The sequence below is a fragment of the Lytechinus variegatus genome, chromosome 13, assembly GCF_018143015.1.
Source record: "Lytechinus variegatus isolate NC3 chromosome 13, Lvar_3.0, whole genome shotgun sequence".
NCBI classification, from domain to species: Eukaryota; Metazoa; Echinodermata; class Echinoidea; order Temnopleuroida; family Toxopneustidae; genus Lytechinus; species Lytechinus variegatus.
Window position 1 is genome coordinate 24,054,600 of NC_054752.1, and position 12,624 is coordinate 24,067,223.

The following is a 12,624-nucleotide window of genomic DNA, read 5'->3' on the forward strand; positions in this document are numbered from 1 at the left end:
TGATTTTCCAGAATTTAACTAACGTTTAAAGTTTAATTGATTTACTTCTGCACATTTTCTTTTCATGAACTGCTAGTCTAACTTTTCATGGTGGCGATCATACTAGGCGAAATGAAAGTAGAGTAGTGTTGTTCAGACGAACATCACAGTTACTTGTTAGTGAATTTCCATCGATTCATTTTATACAATTTAATTTTCCCCCTTTTCTTCCCTTTTTGTGTTATCTCCAGCTCTGATGTTCGGGGTGTTACATGGGTAAGCTCTGCCATTATTTTTGTAACATTATGTTTATTGGTATTCATGCTTTTACATGAAGTGCAACATAAATGCAGTCATACTATCAGGCAAAATATTATTTTTCTATTTTAGGGGCTACTTTATACAACTTACTGTTTGGATAAGCTTTAACACTGTGATGAATGGGGGTGTCCAGGGCTCCTTTTTTTTTTAGTTTCCAGGGCTCTTTTGAGCATTTCAGGGGTTGCAACGCCCCTGGCCCCTGTGTGATTTTTTTCCCTGCTATAGATTGTCTGATCCACATTTTCTGATCCACATTTTCTCTCTCTCTTTATATGGTCATTTAAAATTCTGTTGAAAGTTGTGTTATGTGTTAACTAGTGTAACTATTCCATATTTCATTTTTCATCTGGTAAAAGAAAAGTGCTCATGCATTTCTTTTTTAAATATTATTTGTTGGTTTTAGTGATTTTCACTAAAGTACATGCAGATAAATATAGTTCCATTTCTTATTTTGGACCCATCTGTGCCCTGATGTATAAATGTATATTAAATTTACAGTAACTTTACCATCCAGTATAACTACCATGGTAACAATTGCTCAACAACACTCAATCAAAATCAAGAATTCAATGAAAGTTACTATGGCATGGTGAAGTTATTACAAACATTGATATTAATGTAGCCCTTGAATTTGAAAGTTTGATTAATGCTCATAGTAGTTATTGTAATTCTCAAGGACTTGCAACAGATGTTGGCAAAATATTGAGCAATTAACCACAGCTCACTTGATTGCAGCATTCAGTACACAATGGCTCAATGTGTTGCTATCTTATGTAAATAAATATTGGATTTGGTGCAAAGTTTAAATGTGATCTGACAAAATTGTTCAAACGGCATGCTATTGCTAACCATATTAATCCATTATACAGTGCGTAACAAAAAAAGTTTACATTTTGAAAAAGCCGTGGAAATTGATAAATATACAACATGTGGGTAATTTTTTTTACATATAATTTAGGGTTTGGGTCTCATCTTATCTAATGAAAGCAAAAGTTTTGACAGAATGTTATACTTGAGTGAGCACTTTCCATTTTTGTAAATCTCGCAGAAATCTGTTTGCTCAGAAATGCTTGTTTTCACGCTGTGTCAAGGGGAAAGAACGAAATTAAACTTACCTTGTGAAACATTTTTCATACATTTCTCTTGCATTTTTAGTCAATTGAAATAAAACGGATAAATTTGAGCATTTTGTAACAAATTTGCCACCCAAATTAAAATTTCAACACTTAGTACATGTAAGCACAAGCTTTACCCTTTTTTGTGCCAGTTGGATCTGAGGACATAACTGAATCTGAACAAAACTTTATATCAGACATCTCCGGCATTTTTTCACTAAGAATGTGTCATTTAAAGTGGGTTTACATTTCATTTTTAATTCAATACTTGTTTCTCCACACTTTTCCCAAGCTTGACAATGATTAACAAAATGAAAATGAAGTCTAAGCCATTTCATGTAAATCACAGCTCATTGTAAAGCAAATATCGTCTCAATGGCCTCGGTGTGTTGGGGAGTGGGGTGGGGCGCAATGCACTCTTCAAAGTTTTTTGGGCAAGGAAACAAATTAAAAAAAGGTAAAAGATATCATCAAAGCAATTTTACTAGCTAAATTCCATGTGTTCTTCATGATTAAGGTTTACTTTTATTCGCATAACTATTTCAAAGTTCTGCGCAAATCAATTTTCACTAACTTTTCAAAAGTACCGTAAGTGTTGCTCACTCAAGCGGAAATATTTTTCGACAATTATATCGTCATTTGCTTAAATGGATCTGTACCAATGTTAAAATGTGGAAAAATCTTCAGGATACTGCAAATATATCATTTTACAGGATTTTTTTCTAAACTTTGTTTTGATTCGCACTGTAGTGTGACATTCTGTACACAAGTTTTGATTTTAATATCTATGTTTAATAATCAATTTACACATATATGTATTTTGAAAACAAATTGAAAATTCCAGTTCAAAGACTGTTTTAAATATTCATCATTTTTATGTCACCATATCATCTTCCACCACAAAGAGCTTTCATAATTCCAAAAAGGAGCTAATCCATGGAAATTGAAATTATTCAAATTGATTGCTATCTGTGGGTTAAACCATAGCGATAGCCCTATCAAAATGAAATAGCAGTGGATATGTGTGGGAAACTTGCAAGTCACCAATGATGTGCTCAACCAAATTGAAGCTAGACACCAGCTATGTAACATTCACTTGCCAAAAGAAAATAGCAAAAGGGATAACTGAAATGTGCATGGAAAAAATTCTGATGAAATCGAAACCTTACAACAAAGGGGGTTTCTTGCATGTTTGTTAAAAAAAAGTTCTTGAAAAAAGTAGGTTTTGATAATGGTCCTTCGCCTTCGAAGGACCATATTACACTGTGACCAGTGACAATTGTGATGCAAACAAGGTGTCGACTTAAAGTTGACGAGTTAACTCAGATATTATATGTATGTAGAATAGATATCACAAGAATAAATCATGTATTCTTGATATAGCTGGCCTTTAAACTTCAGTTACCCTTTTTTTTTTTTAGAAACACCCAATGTAGATTTAAAGGGGAAGTTCACCCTGAAGAAAAGTTTGTTGTAAAAATAGCAGAAAAAATAATAAAAAATATTGGTGAAGGTTTGAGGAAATTCCGTTAAAGATTAAGAAAGTTATTAGAATTCAAAGTTTTGGATTTGTGACGTCATATGCGAGCAGCATTCCTACATAGCAAATGGTAAAAAATCAATGAATTTCAAATTTTGTATGGTTCCTGATGACTTTATTTTGTTTTCTATTTATGATCGGATGTGAAATGATTTGTCTATTGATATACAAAAGGCACAGAAAAATTTTCATTTTCTGAGAATATGACATTTCATAGATTTTTTACCATTCGCTTTGTAGGAATGCTGCTCACATATGACGTCACAAATTCAAAATTATGAATTCTAATAACTTTAATCATTGACGGATTTTCCTCAAACCTTCACTAATATTTTTTATTATTTTCTCTGCTATTTTTACAACAAACTTTTCTTCAGGGTGAACTTCCCCTTTAATCAAGATTTTGTTGTTGTTGTTGTAACAGGTGGCACATCTCTAGTATGTTTGAGAATGATCGATTCTTCTCACATTTATCAGACCTGGAAAGAGAGATGACATTCAGAACAGAAATGGTGAGATTTTAATATTTAAAGGCCAAGTCCACCCAAATTGATTTGAATGTCAAAATACAAGAGAACTAAAAATTTTGATGAATAGAACAATATCATAATAATAAGGGCAATATGCAAAAGACATGTATAAGGGGGGGGGGGTGATAAGTGATAAAGAGAGGGAGAGATGACTTTCATTCAAACACATGTTGGAACTAAAATAAATTAAGACAGAAAGAAGGAATGAGGCAGAAGAAAAGGACAAGAGAACGAGAGAGATTTTGTGGACAGTAAAATAGAAGGGAATAGAGAGAGAAAAAACAGACAGGCAGACAGAAAGAAAGAAAGGCACAGAGGAAGAGACAATGGTAAAAAAAAATAACCAGGAAGCCTGCTGATTCCATTTTGCCATTATCTCAATTATTTAAGAAGATGACAACGTCAGAAGCCTAATTTGAGTTGCATAACTTGAGCATAACTTTGAATTAGTGCAGGAGGTCTTTCGGGAATGTGGGGGAAGTAGAAAATGTCTCCACATCCTTCAAAACATGTACAAGGAAGTTACCATCAACCTCTCTCTATCCATGTAGGTTTAGGTATACAGTGAAAAGACAACATTTCCTGTAAAAACAAAATTCTGACAATTTCTTTAGAAAAAAAATTCTTCAATTCTTCAAAAAGATTTCAAGCACAAACTTTACAGGTAGATGGAATGATGAGTAATCCATCGATATGTATCTAGGCCTATAATTTCTTCTGTATAATCAGGAACCCTGAAACTATTAAAGTACTGTAGTATTTCTGTTTCCTAGACAATATCACATTTTTTCTTTGACATTGATCTTCAGATTTATGATTTTTCAAATTTTCTATATAGAATATATATATTTTCTATGAAGTTATATTTCACACATGATTATACAGTGTATAATTATGTATATATTTGCCTTTTATATCTTTGTCATTATTTATAATTGCTATTTGTATTCTTCTCATGCTACATGTACATGGATGAGCACTACGAAAAGTGCATTTGTATGTAATATGATCTCAGTTATTTCTATTGAGATTGATTTTTTTAAACTTAGAGTATACAAGAGTATACATTATGAATGTGCTTTGAAGTGCCAAATGAATATGATAAATCATAATTTCATCATTTGTATTAGGGATTGTATTATTCATACTACAAGACGATGGTAAAGGCCCCGAGCATTGGAGATGGTCTTCACTCTATCATGCATGATAATGTAACAGAGTATCCCAGTACCATCAACACTTTGAAGAGATTCAATCTGTACCCAGAGGTTTGTGATAAATTATGATAGATTAGGGTCAGTGTCAGGTTTTTATTTTTTTTTATGTTATTTTATTATTATTATTGTTTTTCAGTTGTTTGATTTTATTTTTCATTATTTTTTTATTTGTTTAGCTTACTAAATTATTCATTTATTTATCTATTTATGAAATTTGTTTATTCATTCATGTATTTATATTATTTATCAAATTATTTATTTCAATATTTATACATTTTTTTTGGGGGGGGGGCATATAAAAGACAACCCAAAGATGTCATTTACAAATATCTTTCATAATCTTGCTTCCAATATGCAGTTGAGGACAGAAGTTTACATGTACATACGTGTCCATCCAAGAAATTCAAGGAAAAGTTGACACTTGCCAAATATTGTAAAATTTACTGTATCTTATAAAATATCTGTGCTATCATGAGAAATTTGATGTCAAACAAGTGAGTAGTATGTCATGCTCTTCATCACATTGCTTCGTCAGCAGGTGCTGAAAAAAATTTCAGCTGTCATTTTTCAAAAAAATCTTCATATTTTAGACAAATCAAAAATTTGGACTTGACAAAAATCTCAACACAAACATTTCAGATCACACTTTTTTATTCAGTGGTGACATATCATGAATGATAGAAAATATGATAATAAATCATAGATTTGACTGTTACATGTATATGAAACGATGTTTGAAAATATAATAATAAACAATAGAATATTGTACATTTGGCACAAATATTTTTTTCTTGAAAGAAAATTCCACCTGAAATATGCGTAAATCCCAACAGCATCCCAATCATGCGAAAGAGCTTGATACATTCTTTCATTTGGCACCAAATTTGTCATGGTAGTATTTATGTTTCTGAAGATGTAGTAAATTTTATGATTTTTGGCAAGTTTACAAATATCACTGAATTCCATGGGTGTACATGTGTGTAAACTGTTGGCCTCAACTGTATATGCCTGTGGCATCCAGTTGCTTGATTGAGTCTCCTACATATATTAACACAAAGTGCAATAATTGATCATGGGAGTGATGTTATTGACCATACACAATATTAGTCAATGAAATTGATCATAGAAAATCAGCCTGTCGGCAATTGCTATCCAATTCAGTTTATTACATGTATATGAAAGACATCATTATGAACAGTCTAGATATTGACACAAAGTTTACAAGTAATTAAGAATATGTAAAATAAATAAAGTTCTTACGAATTACCAAATTCAGGGAAAGAGTAACACAAGTTGTACAATAACAAATCATCGCTATAGTAAAGCTTCGTACATGTATTACAGAACCTTGGTTTCCTTTTTTTGGCAGGTTGTTTTGGCTGCAGGTTTTAGATTTTATGATGGGGTGACAAAACTCCTGGATATCAAGACTAAGGAGTGTTTCACTGTGAACAGGGGAAGAGGTCTCAGTCCTGTACTTAATTGTGAAGGTAAGAGGTCTTTAAATCCTTGTGAATACAATTTGATATCAGAATAGCACTATATTTTCTTAGACTCTAGCTAGAATTACATGTATATTTATCTTGGGTATATATGAAGGCAGGAACGGGGGGGGCAGGAGCTGACTGCCTCCCTAGATTTTTCGAGTAGTGAAGAAACAAAGAGGAGAAAAAAAAAGAAACTGAAAGCAAATGGAAAAGAAAAGAAAGAAGGGAAGCGAAAAAGATGTTACCCCTGTAATTTAATTGAGAAAAAAATGTAGGTCTTTTGCCCCCCCCCCACTTCCCCCATTGAAATACTGTGATGCAGTCCGTGCATGAAGGGCTAATGACTCAAGCTCTAATTTCAGTCTCATTTTAAGCTTTCAACTTGTTTTTGTCATGAAAAATACTTCATTATTACAAATATTTATATTTGTGAAATTCTAAGCATGTATTCAGGAACCAGGATCTGCAAATGCCGGTGTGCTAAACATATCTGGGGAATGATTCACTAAAAATTTAAGTCTGAACCAATTTGCATTTGAATTCCAAGATGCATGTGATATATATAATATGTACATCAATGTATTGGTCAGAGCAGGGAAGTGGGAATTCCCATTTCCCTGCTCTGACCAATACATTGATATATATAATTATGTACATCAATGTATTGGTCAGAGCAGGGAAATGGGAATTCCCACTTCCCTGGTGTTCAGAGGATTCCCGCTGCAGTGTAATCTACAATCAAATCTCACATTAAAAATTAATCCACATTGTGCTGCACTCAACCCAGGTTAAGTAAATGGGTACCTGGCAGGAATTTCTAAATTCCTTTTGGACATAACATGCGCTGTAAAAGAAATTAATATTAGTATTATTGTTGCTGTTGTAATATATCACTTGCACTTTAACATTTGTGCATGACTTTCAGTCAGACATATACTCTTTGTGACCGCCCCCTCCCCATTTTTCAAATGTTTTTCCCCCTCATTTTTTCATCCCCTTAGGAATGGGAGATCCAGCCTATTTCTATGTGAATTGGATCTTCATAGAGAACGGTTTCTTGATGTCGCTCCTGTTTGTCTTTGCGACGTACCTCAGCGAAAGCATCCTCGGTGGTCTGATTACCGTCGCTACTTTCTTCTTTAACCATGGAGAGGTATGGGTAGTGATACAGTCACACCAATAAAACCAATTTCTAACTGACCGATGGTATGCCATTGGAATAAGTTTCTTGATCTGGTCAGTTTGGAGTCAGTTTCGCTGGTGTGACTGCCATAAGGTTAGCTGTATCGTAGGACTGTGTAAACCCCTCAAAAAAGTTTGGAAATCTGACTTTGATCGATAATAATGAACCTATACTTAACGATGTACTGAATGAGAAACAATGTAGAAAAATCAATAATTTTAGAATTAAAAAATTATCTTATAAGAAAAATTCTATCAGATGTCATGTAGTATGTTTTTTTCTATATATTTAGTTCTAATACCTCAGACGATTTACCATAAAAAACATGTAAATTATTATAAACTCCTCAAAAAAAGTTTGGAAATCTGACTTTGATCAATAATCCCTCCTCGGATTTAGTGAATATTAATGTGTGATTGATACCAATGAATAGATCATCTAATTCTCTTTAAAATTATACCCTACATGATACGATTATGTTTCTCATGGAGGTGCGGTGCCTTGATATGTGGGGCAAGGTTAAAATTCAAAAGTTGAAAAATGACACAATATTGAAAGTCACTGTTCACTTTTTCTGTGGTGATGAGTGAGTTTCTCAGCGGTTTCTTTTGTTTTCATGTACCTTAACATCAACATTGAGATGGATCTGTGAGATCATGGTTGAGTCATGGTTTGAAATAACCATGCATATTTGTTTGTTAGGTGTTTGCTTGTGCAGAGGTGTGTTTGATTCCATGTTAATTTTGATGTCATAATTGTCTCTTTATTGTCCCTGCATTTCGCGCGTGTGCACATATGACAAAACAGCTGTGCCCCTTCAGAATGTAGTTTGATGGAATTTTGCCTATTCTTCCAACAATCCAGGAGATAGTCTGAAGACAGTGATAGTCTAACCCTTTGATAATCATACTTTAATATTTTATTACAATAGTGTACAAGAGTGCAATGGACACCTCCACTTCGTGAGAGCTTTGCCTACCCTATCTTTGTACTTCAAATGTTCCTTGTTACACATGTTCTCAGGTCAGTCACTTAAAGATCAAAATCATTTGATAAACAACCCTGTTTTCAACATTTTCACTTTTTTCGTATATTAACGTTGTAATGTGATTGTGGCATGTGAGTCAGCGATTCTTGGTAAGAGGGAACTGAACAAACTGAAATATGTATGTTTATGACTGATGATTATGGTGATGATGATGTTGATGATGATGATGGTGATGGTGGTGATGGTGGTGATGATGATAATGATGGTGGTGATGGTGATGATGATAATTATGGATGATGGTGATAGTTATAATGGCTGATGATGATGGTGATGTTGATGACAATGATGATGATGGTGATGATGATGGTGATGATGCTGATGATGATAATGATGATGATGAAGATGATGGTGATGATAATGATAATTATGGATGATGGTGATAGTAATAATGGCTGATGATGGTGATGATAATGATGACAGTGACTTGCAATTTTGTGTTTCTCACATATGTTCTTGTTACCCATGGTTGTATCTGTTTTGGTTTGTGTGCTCAAATTCCTCAATAATATTTTTTGTTTTGTTTGTAAATGTTTGATATCCAATCTAAAACAATTCAATTCAGCTTAATCCCAGCAAATACAGGCACTTAGATTTAACTCAGACTTAATCTTATTTCACCTTGCAGGATTTCAAGACCGATGTGGTATCACAGTTTAGCCATTGGTGCAGGGGTGGTAGCCTTCATGTTACCTTGGCAGTTTGCTCAGTTTGCATTACTAACTCAGGTAGGTTTACATGACTTGTATATTCATTTGGTCTTCAGTCAACTACATGTATACCACATGGGCTAAACCCATTTGGTCTTATTGGCTTGTATTCTGAAGTCAGGTTTAACTTAGACCATGGTCTAACTCTGTGCTAAAGTAATGGGAAGCCAAAAGTGTCAAAATTTTTATTAAAGTAGAAATATATTGAAAATCGTAAAAATGGAGAATCATATATCAAAATAAAGGAGAAAATAAGGAGAACACGATGGTGTACATCATTCATCATGGAGACCGATGAAACTCAGTTAATTGATAGTTTAAAGTTCTCTCCCTGAATGCTTCAAACACGCAGAATTACGTCCGCGAAATTGGGGATTTTTTATGACGTCACTGTCTGTACGAGAGGCGTGATTGGCTCTCCCACGTGAAGCTCCACTTGCATGCAAAACCTGTGAGGGTACGTTTTCTCCTCATTGTCACTGAATACTTCGATCCCGAAATAAAAGAAAACCCATAGTATCTAGATTTGGATTTTCAAATTGATGATTTTGAGATGAAGAGAATGATGATGAAGTGAACAACACAGTCAGTGACGTAGTTGGAGGTAAATTGGGGGAATTACGCCGATGATGATGAAAATTCAACTTGCAACACGATCACAAGTCATGTACATGCCGATTCGCTACCAATTCATGCAGCTGGAAGTGCTAGCTACACAGCGCGGGCCAAATTGAATTCATGAAAATGAATAACCACATCCAGACAGAGTCTATCATAAGAAGGAAAATAATGATATAACTGTACTTACAAACAAGTGAATAATCCGAACCTGAAGGCAAATCAACTCAACGAATAGCAGCAGACGATATGGCATATGCACCGACGATAAACTTCATGTGGCTGGGATAGATTGTCACTCGTTCTGTTAGATGTAACTTTTATCTCATTAATTTGACAAAATTACGAAACTCAGGAATTATTTATCTATATAAAAATATAGTAACATCTCGTGTCTTTTTTTAAATTACAATAAAACCTTTTTTGAAGTAAAACGTTGAGGTAAACTAAAATTATATGTAAAAGATCATCCCCATCATATCGTAAACAAACCATCACAACAAGACATGCGGTCATTGTTTGCTCACCTTGACTGAGAGAATAGATCTATGCACGTGTTGCACAGCTCTCAATCAGCAAGCTCAAGGCGAGCAAGGAAGGAATACCGGTACGGTGCATGTTTGAGATGGTTTGTTTGCAATGACATACAAGCTACGCATGTTGGGCGATGATCTTTTACATGTAATTTTAGTTTACCTCAACGTTTTACTTCAAAAAAGTTTTTTTCGTAATTCAAAAAATAATAAGAGATGTTACTACATTTTCTACATATAAATAATTCCCTGAGTTTCGTAATTTTGTCAAATTAATGAGATAAAAATTACATCTAACAGAACGAGTGACAATCTATCCCAGCCACATGAAGTTTATTGTCGGTGCATATCGTCTGCTGCTATTCGTTGAGTTGATTTGCCTTCAGGTTCGGATTATTCACTTGTTTGTAAGTACAGTTATATCATTATTTTTCTTCTTATGATAGACTCTGTCTGGATGTGGTTATTCATTTTCATGGATTTAATTTGGCCCGCGCGGTGTAGCTAGCACTTGTAGCAGCAGCTGCATGAGTTGGTAGCGAATCCGCATGTACATGACTTGTGATCGTCATGCAAGTTGAATTTTCATCATCATCGGCGTAGTTCCCCCAATTTACCTCCAACTACGTCACTTTGTTGTTCACTTCATCATCATTCTCTTCATCTTTAAAATCATCAATTTGAAAATCCAAATCTAGATAAAATTCTGGGTTTTCTTTCATTTCGTGATCGAAGTATTCAGTGACAGTGTGGAGAAAACGTACCCACGCAACAGGTTTTGCATGCAAGTGGAGCTTCACGTGGGAGAGCCAATCACGCCTCTCGTACAGACAGTGACGTCATCAAATTCCAGTCAATTCAGAGACCGATGCGAGGCATATTTCGGAGAGGCATTTTAGCGTTTTTTAATCGGCGATTTTCACCTTTTGTATTATTTTCGGTATTTTTGAATGACCCACTGATAATCCCCACATCATTACCTTTCCATTGATATATAATAAGACCACATTCATAATCAATACATTTCTCCTTTAAGTTGTATGTTTCTTATGTTTACTGTGCTCTTTCCTGATTCATCGATGGGGAAGACAATCATCTATTTATACTTCTTAAACAATTACATGTATGAATGATTTGACAGCCAAATGAGCTGAAATATGATATCTCTACCATTAGTGATTTATGTAAAAATTGGCTATCCATACTTAAACCACAACTTTAAACCTGAGTTTAAAGAGAAATGCCAGTAGTTGCAGTAAACACTGATTTCATGAGAAAGTCTGTAAAACCAGGCTTAATTGTCAGTATATCATCGAGGATCTAGATCTGGTACAGTCACATAAACTGAACTTTGTGAAATCTTGAAATCTACGCTGAAAAATATTCACACTGAAGATCACCAACAGAGAAAAGTGCACGTGGGACAGTGTATTATTATTGCTTTGAATGTCGTGCCCGACGCTTGACCCGAATCCTGTGCTTATTTGCTTATTTCTCAGCAATTACGCAATTTCTTCCAGAATCCTTTGGCACATATTCTTTATTTATACAGACACTTTGGTGGTCATTTCATTGGATTCTGTACGAACTCATTTTGATATCGTTTACCAAAACTGGCATTTACCTTTAAGTTAAACCCCGACTGTACACTACACTTGGTCTAATACATATTTAGTTTAATTTGCATTTAGTCTAATGCTTAGTTGGTCATGTCCACTTCATATACCGGTAGTTATTTTTTAGTACTTTGTCAAAAAAAAAGTTCATATAGACAGTGTTCATTTGACCATTTTGCTCATGTCAATGGCACTCGCAATAGAAACTTTCAATCTCTGATGTCAGAAATCCATTCATAAAAAATCCCCAGAAAAGAATTGTATGTGTATCTATTCAGGCCCAGTGAATAAAACAGCAGAAATAAAAAACGTCTACCTCCATGATGAAACTCACTGTCATCCCTGTATATTGAGTGTTCTCTGGATTGCTCTCTGAATGACATTTGACCTTTCACCCCCTGTGAGTCTTTTTGTTCATGTCAGTGGATGGTAATGATTGCCTCAAGGCTGTCATGCCAGTATCGCTCAGTTTACTGAGCTAATAGAAGCACCTGCTTCTTGTATAGTTTGCTGTGCAAACCCTACACTTGCAGAAAGTGGTCTGAATATGAAGCGCACATCCCTGGCTGTGACTTGGGCACAGATGGTGCAGTAATTCCTTGGTGCATCTCATTTAAAACATGAAGTTATGTTTGTGCTAGTTTATGTCAAGTCCCACGTGTTGATCAAAGTTTAAATCAGGGTCTGTGTATGCAGACTATTAAAAAGTGAATGGCAATTGCCTCAAAGG

At 34.5% G+C, this 12,624-nt stretch overlaps 1 protein-coding gene across 1 annotated transcript in view; it reads left to right on the plus strand.

Annotated features, from left to right (window-relative positions):
- Positions 1-12,624, plus strand: part of LOC121425974 (probable C-mannosyltransferase DPY19L1) — a 37,167-nt gene that overhangs the window by 5,994 nt on the left and 18,549 nt on the right. Inside the window, exons 3-9 of the mRNA XM_041622104.1 lie at positions 231-255; positions 3,380-3,467; positions 4,616-4,753; positions 6,072-6,192; positions 7,191-7,342; positions 8,304-8,395; positions 9,046-9,145. Coding sequence (XP_041478038.1) covers positions 231-255; positions 3,380-3,467; positions 4,616-4,753; positions 6,072-6,192; positions 7,191-7,342; positions 8,304-8,395; positions 9,046-9,145 — 716 coding nt within the window. The remainder of the gene's footprint in view (positions 1-230; positions 256-3,379; positions 3,468-4,615; positions 4,754-6,071; positions 6,193-7,190; positions 7,343-8,303; positions 8,396-9,045; positions 9,146-12,624) is intronic.